Here is a 16251-nt window from a genome sequence, read left to right as displayed (position 1 = left end):
ATCAGAGTAAGCGTACATTTGTCCCCTTGCCCAAGCAGCCACTGTGAAACAACTTGGAACTGCACCAACCAAATTGCAGGTGCAAATCCCCATCGCTCCTTGAGGGTGGATCAGGGTGGGGCTTAGAATTTGGTGTGCGCTACTGATTCTTCCACTGATCCTATCCTCTCCTGGGCCTGATCTGCCCCTCTCCTCACCACCTCTTTCCACCCTTCCCCCACCCCATTCAACCCCCCTCCCTGCCTCCCTCCAACCCCCTGTGCCAGCTCATCTCCTCCGACAGGTATCCAAAGTCTGTTCGCACATGGAGCTGGCTTGTTATGGCAGTGGCCAGCTCACACACACTGTCTAGTCACATTTGCGGCAGCCATAAGGGAGGTTACGCAGGCGGAATGTGCATTCCACTGCCTTTCAGTAGCATGGGGCTTCAAATGTAGAAAAGAGAAAATATTTCCAAGTTTGTATATATCAGAATGCTTTTAATAGGAGCAGCATTCCTGTCTTACAGTGGTTTCTTTTCTTCGCAAAACCCTCTGAATTTTCCCAACTCATTGCCTACACTCTATCCTGTCCTTTATCTCTCCTCCCTTGTACAGCCTTTTCTTCTCTTCTCCCAGCCTTTCAAGATGGTTCATAGCACCACCAATGTGCTTCTGTTGCCTACTTTTTGCACAGGAACCAGATCTCCTTCCTCAAGAAAACTTTTCTGTACAGTACTACCTATTACACTACACCAGTGGTCCCCAAACTGTTTAGCACCGAGACCCACTTTTTAAAACAGTGGTCCCCAAACTGTTTAGCACTGAGATCCACTCTATTAGAACCCACACAACTTTGAGACTAAAAATAAAGTTTCACTTTAGCAGCTGCTCAAGCCTTTGTTTTTATCCTTTTTACTATGATGGGGTGGAGGGAATCAAATTCTAATGCATTTCTTAAGCTCCATGTTCATTAGATTTGGACTATTCTGTTGACCTTGTGTTCCTCTTTGATAAGAGGAAAACTGAGGTGTGTTTGCCTACACATAAGTAAAGGAGCATGTATGGCTCAGTTTTGCTCTTCATAGGATTCAATGCAGTTTCCTTGTCAGTTTGGAGGGAGAAACTTCCGAGATTTTTGGGGGGCTTGCATTCATCAGATTGGGACCATTCTGATGGCATTGCATTCCCCTCAGCCTCCCCTTCAAAGTGGACTGAGGCACGTTTGCCTATTCATGAGTAAACATGCACGTGTTGCTTGTTTTCATAGGTAGGTCATGACAGTTTCATGACCCACCAAAATTGGGTCACGACCCACTGGTGGGTCCTGACCCTCAGTTTGGGAACCACTGCACCCATAATACAGTCAGTTTCAACCTCCTCATAAGTCACTTCTTACAGTGTATGCGCCCTCTTGTGGATTGGAGTGCATAACTTCTAGTCTTTTTTTTATTTTTTTAACCGGGGGGGGGGGTGTTGCTGCTATTTTGCATCACAGCTATTCCCATCTGCAGAGATTAATTCCCCCGTCATTGTGCACAGATGGCATTGCATGCCACTGCCTTTTAAAACAGGTCTAATATATATTTTGATATGTCTTCAATGGATTATGATTACTTTTATTAAGAAGAATTTGTATACTGCTTTTCAACAGATACATTCACAAAGTGAATAGCAAAATAAACTAAATGGTTTATTAAACCATTAAACATAGCAAAATAAACTAAATGGTTCCCTGCCCCTAAAGTTTCTGTCTGTCTGTCTGAAACCTTTATTGGCATATCAACACAACACAATTAAGACATATTTTACAATATGTTTTTTCAGTCTACAAGATTGTTATCTGAATAAACTCATACACCTTTCCTCCATCCCACACTTTCCCTTACGCAGTAGCTGGTAGTTAGCTCACTTTCCTGAGAACTTAGCACGCAAGCAAGATTGACTTAAAACTGGCCATTGATCCAAAGGGTGGTTATTGCTGAGGAAATGCAGATTAGGTTAAAGAGAAGATTGCAAGCAAAACCATTGCTGGTGACACTGAATGCTATTGATTTAGTTTATGTCATCCTAAACCAGGAAACTTTGTACCAAGACTTTATTCAAGAAAGGCTCTACAGGACAATCTAAATAGTCACCCTATAAAACTTTTCTAAAATAAGATCTTGCTACAAAGACATAATGTTCTCCCTCACTTTTTTCACATAAGATTTGGTTTTATGCAGGCTATCTAGATGTTTCCTTGAGATGGTAAAATTCTACCCTTTGAAGTTTTCAGCATCCTAACTTAAAAGATTGACTCCACCTGGTAGTGACTGAGCAGTTTATCTCTGCTTTTGAGTTATTTTCAATGAGCAGCCGCATTAAAAAAGCCTGCTTTGAACAATAAAAAATACCTGCAATTAGAAATGAAAATCATCCTCGGGATAATGAATTAAGGAATACAGTAGATTTTTAGTTCTACAGAACAATATTTTGGCAGTGAAGATATTTACAATAAATTTATCAAATCTTTCCTATTCAAACCTCATTTTTTACTTGTAATTTTAAAATAGCTAGAAGTCATTCACTCTAGAGAATCAATGCAGATATTATGGAATTGATGAACGAATTTCTTTATGAAACAATGTACTGAGCAGCTCAGGGATTTGGTAAAGTACAATTAGTGGGCCATTTACGCAGCTGAATATAAACCCTCTTGTTCTGCAAGTCCCTGTTGTCTTTTCTAATTCCTGACTTCCCCTTCTGAACACAGTCTCCTATTTTCCTGTAATCCAAAATTTTTTCTTTCCCTAGTGGATAAAAGCTGAAGACACATCTAAGGTTAGTGGGGGAACTCCAATCAAAATTGAAGATCCAAACCAGTTTGTTCCTCTGAATACAAACCCAAGTGATGTACTGGAAAAAAGAAATAAGGTAAAGCAGATTTTATGAAGATCAGTTTTATTTGCTTATTGACATTAGCCAGTAAAGTGGCATCTTTGCTCTATTCATGTTTGTTTATTCTAATATTAAAGAATACTTGTCAGCATCTGAACATAATGCGGTTTAACAAAAATTGGCGTCTTGGATTTCAAATAAGCACATAGAACTTGCTAAAACTTTCCATAAATTTGTTCTGAGAAACCTTTTGGTTTTAAACTCTGTCAAGAATTGCCTCATCAGAGGATAGAAAATCTATTTAAGGTGGAGTGTGTTTTTCCTGCGCTATTTTTCACTTTTTACTATTTTGGAGTTTTTGCTCCTTTCTCTCTTGTTTTCAAGGAAGAGCTAGGCAGTTTCACAAGAGTTAGCCTGCCCTGATCCCCCAGACTACTTGCTGCTTTCTCTTACCAGTGCATTCTTTGGTTCTCCTGCCAATTCAGGCTCCACCCTAGGATACTAGTGTACTGCCAAATACAGTGTTTCATCCAGAAGTTCTAAGAATTTCTTTCTTGCATCTGCTAGCAATCAAAGGGTTGGTTTAGCTTCATTCAGGGAAGGTTGCTCTCTTCTTGGAAAGGAACAACACATCAATGTCAGATAGCCATTGATGTCTATACGAGTGTTATCAATTCTGGACAGACTGAAGCAGGCGAACTGTTAGCATCAGAGTGGAAATTTGTTTTTCAGTTTTTGTGCATGGTGTCATGAACTGTGCACATGATAGAGCTGTATAGCCAGAGCTGCTAGCTGCAACAAATGATAATCCCTCTGCAGTAACAACATGCTCTATCTGGATGTACAAACACTGACAATCGAATCAGCAGAATTGTTCTTCATCAAAGAAGGCAACTGTTATTATAACAGTACAGCGGAAACTGAGCTTAGAACCTGGTCTGCATGGATTGCACGGGCTTAGGACTACGTAAAGACTCCTAGAGCAGTGATTCTCAAAGTGGTGGGTCACAACCCACCATTGGAACTGAACTGGGTCACTTTCCCCTTAAAGGGAGTGACCCATAAATGGGTGCCCTGATGGTACTGCAGTGATCGTGGCACCACGGGTACTCGGGCACATTTCAACAGACCTGGCGGAATTGTGCAACCTCCCGGAGGGTCTTAGAGACTCACAGCTACCTCCACAAGCCTCCCCTCCGCAGCAGTGGGCTCTGATAGTATTCAAAGCCTACTTCCAGTTTGCAGTCAGAGCTCTGGAACATGGAGTTTCCGAAACCAGAAGTGGGCTTCGACTGCAAATTGGAGCCCACTGCAGTGGAGGGGAGGCTCGCTGAGGGGGCTGCAAGCCTCCAGGACCCTCCAGGAGACTGCACCGTCCCCTCAGGTATGTTAAATGCGCCTGGGTGCCTGCGGCACCATGATCACTGTGGCGCCATCAGGACATCCCCCCATCCCGGTTCCCGCCCCATCAAAACTTACCAGTGCTTCTCAGACTCCCAGAGAGTTTGAGAAGCACTACTCTAGGGGAAAAGAGAGTGCAATATAAGTGATAACGCGGGCCAAACACACATTTTGTTTCCTTAAACGTTACACCAATTCCTGGGTATATTTGGGGTGCCGATTCAAAAAATGGCATCTGTTTTGCCCTATCACGTTTAGTTTTGGAGACATGGCATAGCCTCTTTAGTGAATGGTTCAAGCAGCTTGGTTTGAACTGCTTGAACCATTCACTAATGAGGCTATACTATATCTCCAAAACTAGACGTGATAGGGCAAAACGGATGCCATTTTTGGAATTGGCACCCCAAATTCATATCAAACCACCATAAAGTTTGGGAAAAACTTCTGACCCTCAATTTTGTATGCCTTTGTAATTTGCCAACGTATTTCAAGCCAAAAGTGTAAATTAGCACTACTTTTTTCCTGACTATTCCTGGCTTTCTGTAATTCACTACCTGTTGGTTCAGAAATCCACACCCACCAAATATGCTGGTAAGAAGACTAATGCCAAGCTAATATTGGTATACATTTAGATCTGTTTCCTAAAATGTTTTGTATTTGTCATGTCCAAGAATTTGCAAGTGCTTCTCATTAGATAAGCCAAAATAAAAGCACGGTAGAAGAACAGACTCAAGAACAGTAGGTTGATTAGCCCTTGTGTCTGTTTTCTGTTGAGTGTGAGTTGAATTTGTGAAACAGAGTTTCTGAATGCTTTGAACCCATTTTTGCTTCTCTCTAGATTCGGGAGCAAAACCGGTATGATTTAAAGACTGCAGGGCCCCAGTCACAGTTACTTGCTGGAATTGTGGTGGATAAAAAGCCTGGTGCTGTAAGTGAACTCATAGTTTTAGTTAAATGCATAACTTCTGAAGCTGGTTCATTAACAGCACAAATGTATGCATATCTACTCAGAAGTAACTCCCATTAAGTTCAGTGGGATTTACTCAAAGGTAAATGCGTATAGGATTGCAGCCTAAATCTCTAACAATTCAATCCTACCTAAATCCCAGTGTGGCGATGCAGGGTCACTGGTGCTGGCTACAGTGCATCCCGCAGGGGATTTGTGGCTGCTGGAGGTCTCCTCAGGATAAAGGGACCTTTGTCCCCTTGCCCTGGGGTAAGCCCCAGCACCTGCAGTGGTCAACTCAGACCTGTACCAGCAATATCACTGGCACAAATCTGTGTTGAACTGTTCAGATGGATCAGGCCCAGGAAGGTCAGAATTCTGCATGCGCCACTGCTGCCAATTCGAACCCCCTCAGTTTCAGTCCACCCACCCCCTGCCCTATCTCCCTTTTCTGCCCTCCCCCCACTCCATCCCTGTGCTGGGCTTACTTGCTCCAGCTGTTACTCCACTGGCACATGCAGGATGGCACAGGAACATGAAGCTCAACAAATGTGCAAGAAAGCGCCCCCACCCACCATAGTAAAAAGGATAAAAAGAGAGGCTTGAGCAGTTGATAAGGCAAACTTTTTCTGTAGGCTCATAAAGCTAGGTGGATCCTGATAGTGTCATTTTAAAAAAGTGGATTCTGGTGCTAAGAAGTTCGGGAACCATGAGTCTAGATCCTTCAGTATGGGGATTCATCATTAAACTTCTTTTTGTCTTAAAGTTGAGAAGCTGCACCTGTGAGGGCTTGTGAGTATTCAGTAGCCTGTTAACTGAGGTAGTTCATGTCATCTAGATTTGCATTAAACTCTTGGATTCTTGTTTTGAAGAACTTTATCGCAAACAAGATTAGGATTTTTTTGTAGTTACCTTTTTCTTTACGATTATTTATTTTCTGTTCCAGCCTATGCAGTTTGAAGATGAGCATGCCCCACACGCACCTCCGAACCCATTCAGTCATCTCACGGAGAAAGAACTGGAAGAGTACAAGCGGACAATCGAACGCAAGCAGCAGGGAGTGGACGGTCAGTGTTCTGATCATCTAAATGTTTTTGTAAGCAGGCTGAGTTCTAGGTGGAGTAAACGTATGTTAAAACAATTGCAACTGAATTCTAAAGAGCTGTTACTTGGAGTAATGACTGTCTGAATAATTCCACCTTTTTCAGGTCTGTTCACTTGGTTTGGTTCTAGGGAGAACTCTCCTCCTGCTATGTCTTAGTCTTGTGGACACTTATTGTGTAGAAGTTAACAATTGAAATGAACTGTACTTCTTGAATTTATGCCATCACACTTTTTAGTATCAGTTTTCAGATTATCATTCTCCAGAGTAGTTATGTTTAAAACCACTTCATAATAAATTTGTGTTATTTACCTGAAGATCAGCAAATATAATCTAAAAACAGCCAGTTTACATACAATTGAATTTGATACCTCAAAGGCCTGGGCAAATAAAAGACCTTCTTCTGGGTACAGGAACATTGGGAGTCTTGCCTGGCAAGCCCACATGAGAAAATGTCCCAGAGTTGGGATGCTGTGACCAATAAGACCCTTGCAGGGTCACTGCCCACCTTGCCTCACAAGAGGGTGAAGAAACCTGAGAGGTCCTCAGAGGAACCTCTTAATAACTGGGAGAGTGTGGATCTTAAGATCCCGTTGTTCCATATCATTTAAGTTTTTATAACACCAGCGCTTTGAACTGAGACCAGAAACATGTTGGGCATCAGTGCAGCTCTAGTAAAACTAGCAAAGTGTAATTCATATGTGTTGCCCCAGTTAGTAATTTGGCTGATGTATTTTGTATTAGCTGTGTAGTTCCTGGACTGTCTTCAAGGACAACCCCATATGCACCATGCCTGGAGGTAATCCAGACAGGATGATTTGAGATTGGGTAACTGTGGTCAAGCTGCCCTGGAAAGACCATAACAAGCACACCAGCCTTAGTTAGTGAAAAGTGCCTTATGTCACCAAGGTTACTTAGGCCTCTAAATATAGAACTGGATCTGATAGCATCCCCAGTATATGAAGCTATCCACCCTAATGCTCCATCTCCCACCCCGCCTTCTCCTTAGTATCATATGGCCACCTTCTAGTCTTCGATGAAACCCTGCACAGACTCCCCCATCCTCACTTCTCAGCTTCCACTTGCCATCTTATCCCCCTTCTTCTCTGCTGCATTGCTGTCCTTCCACTTCTTCATTCATATGCTTACCCATATGTTGACCCATCCTGCCCGTCCTAACTGCCATTCAGCACCACTTCTATTTCTCACTTTGAAATTCCTAGAACATGCTGTTGGTGTCTCTAGAACAGCGGTTTTCAACCGCTGTGACGCTGCCTCAGGTGTGCTGCAGGATCAGAGGAGGCAGGCAGCAGCTGCAGGTGAAGCGGCTGCTTTGAGCCTCCCGCAGCAGGCAGAACAAGCAAGGGAGCAGCCAGGGAAGGGACTGGTCACGGCTGCTTTGCATCCCATGCAGCAGCTGAAGAGTCCGCTTGGAGCTTGCTCCTGCTACTGAGCCCGACTCAGGCTGCAACCTGATCCTTACTTTCCTGGGAGTAAGCCCAGTTGGCTACTATGGGGCTTACTTCTGAGTAGACATGCATAGGGTTGGGCACGAAGGAGGTTGTTGCCTGCCTGCCTGCTGATTGGCCAACAAGGGAAGCCTGGAGAAGCCAGGAGGTGGGAGCTGCAGAGTGAGTGAGAAGAGGGAGCCAGAAGCAGGCAAGCAGGTACATAGTGAGCGAGTCTGCTGAGGCCCCCAACCTAAGGTTTCAGGATCCCTGAAAATCCCTTTTCCTTGCCAGTTTGCCTGCAACTCCCCAAAGTGACCCTCCCTGCACTTCGGAGCTTGTAGAGGAAGGGCACTGGGCCACAATCCTATCTACACTTTCCTGGAAGTAAGCCCCATTGACTATAATGGAGCTTTCCTCTGAGCAGGCATGCAAAGGATTGGGCTCTGGGGGTGCTATCCCATCCACACTTTCCTGGGAGTAAGCCCCATTGACTATAATGGGGCTTACTTCTGAGCAGGCATGCATAGAATTGGTCTCTGGGGGTGCTATCCCATTCACACTTACCTGGGAGTAAGCCCCATTGACTATAATGGGCTCTACTTCTGAGCAGGCATGCATAGGATTGGGCTTTTGGTCGCACTCTTTTTTCTCAAATACACAAGCAGGCAATTGGCACCTCTCTCTCCTCCCCCACCCCACCCCCTTCCCCAGGAATATTTCCTGGGGAAATAATACATAATTTAATGTGAGTAAAAAATTGGTAGTGTGCCTTGACAATTTTAGTGCCTTGTCAGTGTGCCGCAAGCTGAAAAAGGTTGAAAATGGCTGCTCTAGAACTTGGGGCAATTATTATTTTTCTTCTTCAGAAAATTACAGAATAAAAATGCATAGCTAACATTCCACAGTTTAGAAAATAAACCATAAAGAGATCTACACAGTAAGATAACACAATCAGGTGCATTTGGTGGCATTTGCTGTGCATTTGCTTTGCTTTTGCATGTTACTGACATAAGAGTATGTCAGTACTACTTAAAACAACAGTCTTAAAAATTGGTTGAAGATGTTAGAAACTATTAAAGAGTATAAAGGTGTATGTTCATTAGTGCGAATGGCAGGCTCTAAAGGTAAGGATCCAAGATTCATAGTTTGTCAAGCAAAACAGTCTGGCAAAATTTTTAGTTTGTGAGTCCTTTTGGAGCAGGAAGGCATTCAGTTATTTTATTGGAAAGCGGTACATAAATATTTCTAATAGTATGTTCATATTTCCTACAATTTTGATATTATGGTTGGCAGTGTTCTAACTTGCCAATTTCTTACTTTTGAAAGCATAAAGATACAAAGGTAAAAATATTACATTTCAACAAATCTTTCACCATCTTCATTAAAAGCATTGGATAAAGTTCTTTAGTACCTTTTCCATGAATGACTAATTTACTGTTGTCTAACACTAGCATTTCTAGCACTAACATTGCATAGATTGCTCTGTCTATTCTGCACAGTAGGTTCCATGATTAAAATATGCATGGAATGCTATCTTTTAAATATCTGGACCATTTTTGTCATGGTATACATGTTAATAACTATAGAGTACTAATAGAATGAACACTGAAACATCTAACTGTGTGTGATGACAGTAGCACAGGCAGGTCAAGCCTGCAGAGTTGCTTGTGTTGTATGTACTAACGTACACTGATCCTTTTGCATTTGAGCTTATTTTTGGCATGGCTTCTACTAACTCAGCTCTTATCCTACAGATGCTGATCAGGAATTATTCTCAGATGATGGGTCATCTGTTTCACAAATTCATTCTCAAACTCAGTCCCCGCAAAATGTCCCTGAAAAAGTAGAAGGTATTCAATGTAATGTCCTGTACAGTACCATGAGCCTGTTGTGCCATTCCTTGCAGTTCTTTAGATTAGGAATGGAAAGTAACCTTCTCAATAGGTGAAGGCTAGAATTTTGTTTTACTGGCTTTCATATCTTTAAGAACCCTTCTGGGCTTACCAGAACTAAGGAACCTGATATCTTCTCAGTATTGGATAGATTTTGGCTATGATTTCATATTCAGAACAGCTCATTTACTAACAGTACCAACATTGTGTTGATTTGCTGTTCCAGCACCAATTTGTGCTTGTATCTTTTGGAAAAAATAACTGTTTTTCCCCCAGTACTGTGTGTATATATTGGCTCAGGATGCCAGGCTAACATAATCAGCCTATGATGTTGCTCTCCTTGTAATCATCTTTCTGATCAGAGGGACAGGCTGAAAACCTTGGCTCCATATGTCCTACAGTGAATATGGCTAAAATTTTGGTTGCTTTAAAACAAAAAAGAGGGAAAATGGAATACTGGTTGGGGAAGGAGCCCAGTTCCAAATACTTGCCTTTTAGTAGCTGTTCTCTTGGGGTCTCAATCAGAGTTTGCATTTTGACCCTGTGCAGAACTCTTGCAAAGCCATAAGTGCAACAAAGAATAAAACACAATCCCTCCCCCTTACTTTTCTTCAGAAAATCATGATGATTACCTACAAGATGCTACCCTCATCTCTCTGGAGATGCCAGCCGTGGTGATGAATGGCAAAGAAGACATGCATGAGATGGAAGAAGATCTGGCACAGAGAGTCAGCCAGTTAACCACTAGTACTGTAGAGAATGTAGAAATTACCATTAAAACCTCTGAAAAGATTGAGGAGGCCCTTTCCCCTGAGGGCTCACCCTCCAAATCACCATCCAAGAAGAAGAAGAAATTCCGTACTCCATCCTTCCTGAAAAAGAACAAAAAGAAGGAAAAAGTGGAAGCCTGAGTGCAGTTCACTCAGAGGCTACATAACACATTTCAAACCCACATTTTAGTCACCCATTAACATGTTCCAGTTAGGTAGGGTTGTGCAGTAAACTGGGCCTTAACCCAAGAACAAAACTGGAAAAAATTGAAATAGAAACCATTTTATGTTTAATTTAGCAAAAGAATTCATCTCTAGTGTGAATAAGAATTGCCATGAGGGTTTGAAATACGTAGTTCCACCACACACACTAACACTGGCAGGTGTTGCAATCTAGCACTATAGTTATTTCAAATACCTTTGTGGTAGCAAACCGTACACAGAGATTTTTCTAGATTAGAAGATCTTCAGCACAGTTTCACTAAGGTAGCTGTTGAGTTATCAGATAATGTTTGTTTTTTTAATCTACTGCCTCACCATGTATTTGGATGATACTTTGTATTGTGATCTCGACCATAGCATTTGTTTTATCCCTGTTGCCTCAGAGGATGCTTCTCACACACACCTTGTCAAGAGTAGGTCACCTATAATTATTATGATACACTGGCTCATAATATTGGGGGAGGGAAACCGTAAAAGGAATTGCATTTGGAATTTTACAGACTCTGTGAAGACTGCATTCATCAACAATAACTTTTTGCCAAATACTTCATTTTAGTAAGATATAATTTTTGAAAACTTTTTTTATTCTATCAGTTGGGGGGCAGGGAGAAGCCCTTATTTTTCAATAAAGGGGATTTTATATGCTTAACATTGATAACTTAGTTTAACTATGGCAAAAACAGAGAAGAATTTTATATGTTAAAATTTTTGTATACCACTCAGTATGAAGTATTATAGGCATGTAAACCAAGCATTTAACAATAGAGCATATTTAAGGATGCTTGGTGTAGAGTATACCTAAATATAATTCAGGAATCCAGAAGCTCTGATAACGGATGCTGGAAGCTTTTAAATTTAACTGGATTCAGGTTTAAATCTTACTGTATTTTTTTTCCTCATGGTATCGCTATTAAATGAAGAAACTTAATCTTGTTAACATAGGGCCTATCTAGAAGATCTGTTCAAAGCATGCCCCAGCTTCATTTTAGCCTTTTGTGGGTTCGTCTTCCAGTGAGTCCAGTTGAACTCTCAAGGCAAAGTCTTGAGGACTTGTTGGTCAGGCGAACAAGGGGTTTCTTCACCCTTTGCCTTAGGAAAATCTTGTTTTCAGCTCCTGTGTAAGTGCTTTGCAGGTAGAGTGCTGGTGTTAGGGTCACAGTCCAGCAAGGCCACAGGATGAGAAATTTGTGCTCCTTGTCATCAGGACAGTGTTGTATACTCTGTGCCTGTGACATTTGTGCTGCCACGTTCTAGACAGCCCTCCAAATGGCTGTGGCCCCTCTAGTTGTGAAATAATGGCATTGCAGCAACTTTATATTGCCATTTGAGTGCAGGGCAAATGCAATATCCCCACAACAGAAGTGCTTCCTTGAAAGATGGAGACTGGATCCCATGCAGCAAATGCATATACGTTGCACAATAAACCGATCATCTGGAAAGTTCCATAACCAAATGAAGGAGACGAAACTGAAAAAGGGAAAGTGAAATGAATGATTTAAGGGGGTGGAGCTGAAGAGAGTAGTAGTTTGTGGACTATTTTTCATAAAATATATTGTATGGATTTGGGGGTATTTTTATTAAATTGATGGTAGGACAAGTCCATATTAAAAATGATAAAATAATGTATTTGGAGTGCCACATTTTATCCCCTGATTTTTAGGAGAACCATTTAACCTGAGTTTTGCCTTCTCAAGGAATCTTAGACCCAGTTAATCTAGCAATGTAGGTGCTGATCCTGCCACTTGCTCCTTCTTGCTGGTAGTTTTATTTTGTTTTGGACTTTTTTTAAAAAAAGAAAAAGCCTGTAAATACACAATAAACATGAAAATTAACCTTTGGCCTTTGAGCTAGCCTTTATACACCTATAGCCAAAAGAGCAAACAAATCTCAAATAGCAATGCGACTCCCAGATTGCCAGTTGAAAAATATACCCTATATAGATAGTTAAATATGGCTGGGGCGTGGTTTGGCATGCAAAAACTGATCATAGCATGTTACAGGGCTGGTTAGCTTTGATTGTGTAAGTGTGACAATGCAGTGCTGGAGTGACTCTGGAAATGATATTTTAGATATCGCAAAATACTGGAATCAGTGTGTTTTTAAAAAAAATTAGTGGAAATCTCTGAGTTGCTTAACTTAGTTTATGTTCTACATTCTTTGTGTTGTATTACAACATATGTAGAAACAGTAACCTGTGAACTATGCTTTTTCATAACTTTAAAAAAAATCTAAATGAATGCAATGTGCATAAATATTTTTTAAAAATGCAACCGTGAACTATTTGCACCTTTTTTTGCTAATGCCTCTATTTACTTGCTTTGGCAGAAAGAATGAGCCAGCCAACTCTGTGTCCTGTGGAAAAATATATAAATGTTGTTGGAAATTGCTCATAGATGTAATGCTAATTAATGTTAAATCACAAATAAACAGTATTTTAAATAGATGGATTTTGGATACTCTCTTTTCTTTACAGCATTCCTCAACACAGGAGGACATTACACTGAAACCCTTGAAGAAGGTGCTTTGTGCAGTGGCAGCTAGCAGGCTAAGAGGAGAATAATTTGAGAGTAAGAATTTGAAGAAAGAAACTTAGGAAGTGTACTCTTGTTAGTCGGTTGCAGCAAAGCCAGCAGAGTCTTGTGACACCTTAAAAACCTTAGATTTGTTACAAATTATAGTGTGGCAAACATGTAAAAGGCAATTATCACTACCTACCTACTTTTATGTAGCATCAAGGGGGTTATAAATTTGTATTTGCATTTTATACATGAACACTCATATTGAATCCTGTATAATTAATACAGATGTCCCATTAGATCCATAGATTTACAGGTGCAACAGGAAAGCTTTAAAGTTTGTGAGCAGCATCTGTTATAAAGGCTGTGAAGCAAAGCGGTTGAGTTGATGTGTGACTTCTGTAACCAGTACAGTTCACTCAAGTTCCAAAATATTGCTTGGTTATGTAGACATTCCAAACATTACTAACAATTAAGAGCAGAGTATACCATCTCTGCTGTTAACTCCTGTCAGGAAATTATGGACATGTATGTGCAACCTTGAGGCCAAAATAGGTGTCTGAATGCATTTTTAAACTTCATCTCAAACAGCGACTCGGGGGCCAAGACCAGCATTCCTACTTACTAAGCATTCCCACTAACTAAGCACTTAATTGTGTGGTCTCTGTCAGGATGCTCTGGAGCTTCACAATGACGTCATTGCCAAGTACTCTGAAGCTGCCCCTGGACAGCCACCATACAGCTCCATACATTCAATGAAATTACAGGGAATAGTGGCGGGGACCCAGTTCAGATCAAGAATACAGGAAAAAGGTTTTTGTCTTGTTTTCTGTCTTGTTTTAAAATTCTTTCTGCCCTCATCGGTTACCCAGTGAAAATTGCTACTTTGAAGCTGCTGTTTGGATAAAAATATATATACCTGTATGGGTTTATTAACAGGGCAAGAAAGCACTTACCCAGAGAGAACAGCAGTTTTCAACAGGAAACTGATCAAAGAGGAAAGGGTTAATCCTCTGTCTCCACCCTCCCCATATCTACTTTTGAGTAGAGTAACTACAGTTACTGTTTAAGGAGAATTAGACAGGTACATGCTTCATACATCTCCATTTAATTTGATCCTCCTTTGGAAAGCTATGCAGCCCATAACCATTAGGTGGCATCAGCTCCCTTTCACATTCTTCATGTATATGGAATTAATCCCTTGAAAGACAATTAGCGAGTTGCTTTCAAAGAAAGTATTTTGGTGGAGGCTGTGTGGGCATTATTCCAGCTGCACTTCAAACAGATGAAAGAGAACAGCTGGCTTTTTGGGATGCCTGTATTTATCAGCTCAGTTAGAAACCCAGAAATGGAATGTTTATCTCAGAGGATTTCTGCCCTTCCCAACACAGATGCACACATTTGCACCGTAAATCTTTTAAGATTATTATGCTTACTTTTACCAATTGTGTTAGGTACCACAATATTTCTATTTTGAACATGTTGTTCTCATGGCTATATTACAGAACTATCACATCTAACATGCCTGAGTACCTTCCATTTGAGGACCTCTTCATACAAAATTCCTAAATGGAAGACATTAGCAGGAATTGAATTGAAATTTCAATGCAGAACCTGCATGTAAGCTTTTAATTGCATGTGTTGTGGCTGGGCACACATCTTATAGTGGTGGCTTTGCAGCGCACACTAGTGTAAGCTCATGCCTACATGTGCAATTACCACACATTTAAGTCTACCTGTAGGTTTCACTTCAAACTCTCCTGACCAGTGTATTAGTACAGGGATATTCTTACAAATGAAGCAGGCTTTAGAGCTACAAGGTTGGAGGGGAGTGGAAGTCACAGTATTAACTTTCAAGAAGAAGACCAAACTTCTCCATGTTTTCTACAATAAGGTAGCATCAGTCCTGTTTCCAAGAACTCAGAAATTGCCTATGTGTGTTTGCTCATTTAAATAGCACATGAGAGGCTTGCAAAACAAGAGGAAACAGCAGCAGGGGTTGGAAGAGGTTTAGAATTTAGCTCCCACCATGGTTCTAATCTCAATCCCTGCAGTATTTGCAGTGGGGGGAAGGGGAACCTTTCAATTTTTTAAATAGCATGTGGGAGTGTGCAATTAGGGTCAGAAGGACAAAGTTTTAAAGTCCTGTTACTGCAGTTTTTGCAAGTGTTGCAAATTCACCAACTCCTGAAGAACAAACTCGTGAAGAACAAAACAATCCAGGTCTGTGCAACTCTAAAACATGCATACATCATTGAGCAAGGCATTGCTTCCCACCAACCCATTGTTAATGGCTTTGCTCCCTGGGTAATATCTCAACTAGTAAGGAATTGAGTGAATTAAACAAGAACTTCTGTCCATTTCTAGCTTGCTTTCTGCTGAATATTTTTAAATTATAACTAAAAATGACTGCCAGCCATCTTTGGATTGCCTGATTGTACTTGTTTTTTATATGGCAATGTAACCAAGCATTACTGTCAATACATGTGTTCCGTTGCTTTTGTTGGTTCCCTTTGAAATCCTGTGTCTATCTTGGCAACGTTACCAGTGGTTTCACCACTCCCAGTTGACCTGCTCCTACCCCTTTTATTGCATATTCCTATTATCCCCCAGTTTAAAGCTGGTTTTAAGATATGTTCAACTGTTAAGCAACTGCAGGCTGCAGTAGTAGACCAGCATGGTATTTCTGTGTGGGAGAGAAACAGCCAGATCCAGCTGCCTGATGCACATTCAAGGAGGTATGAAATCGGAACCTGAAAATGATGTAGCTCAGTGCAGTGTGTAGAGCACACATTATCCTTTGTAGATGCTATTCTTTTGGTCTAGGATTTAAGGTGAAAAGTTTCTTTAGAAACATGGAACCTTCCACAATGGCCCAAAAGGGGAAATTTCTGTGCATGACCTTAATGAAGGAATGTTCCCTGCATGAAGACATTAGTGGGTTATCCATGATGATTTCTCTGAACTTCTGTATATGAATTGATCCAGGCAGGCCTTGTGCCAGGTTTCAGTGAGCCTTAGGCAACTGCTCTAAGGACCTTTCCTTAGTCTGAACCTTTCCCCTCCTGTGTTTGCAAACTACTAAGCATATTT

General features: G+C 41.2%; 1 protein-coding gene across 7 annotated transcripts in view; it reads left to right on the top strand.

Annotated features, from left to right (window-relative positions):
- The window catches only part of ADD3 (adducin 3), a 174898-nt gene extending 161813 nt beyond the window's left edge, over positions 1-13085 (top strand). For 6 of the 7 annotated variants that reach the window (XM_066618832.1, XM_066618836.1, XM_066618833.1 and 3 more), the window contains 4 exons: positions 2775-2894; positions 5098-5187; positions 6152-6272; positions 10266-13085. In XM_066618832.1, coding sequence (XP_066474929.1) covers positions 2775-2894; positions 5098-5187; positions 6152-6272; positions 10266-10561 — 627 coding nt within the window. In that variant the 3' untranslated portion in view covers positions 10562-13085. Of the gene's footprint in view, positions 1-2774; positions 2895-5097; positions 5188-6151; positions 6273-9512; positions 9609-10265 lie in introns of all 7 variants that reach the window. The other variant, XM_066618839.1, reaches the window with a different exon arrangement.
- The last annotated feature ends 3166 nt before the right edge of the window (positions 13086-16251 follow it).

The sequence above is a fragment of the Tiliqua scincoides genome, chromosome 3 (genome assembly GCF_035046505.1).
Source record: "Tiliqua scincoides isolate rTilSci1 chromosome 3, rTilSci1.hap2, whole genome shotgun sequence".
NCBI classification, from domain to species: Eukaryota; Metazoa; Chordata; class Lepidosauria; order Squamata; family Scincidae; genus Tiliqua; species Tiliqua scincoides.
Note: the sequence above shows the minus strand (reverse complement) of the source record. Positions and strands in the feature narration are given on the sequence as shown.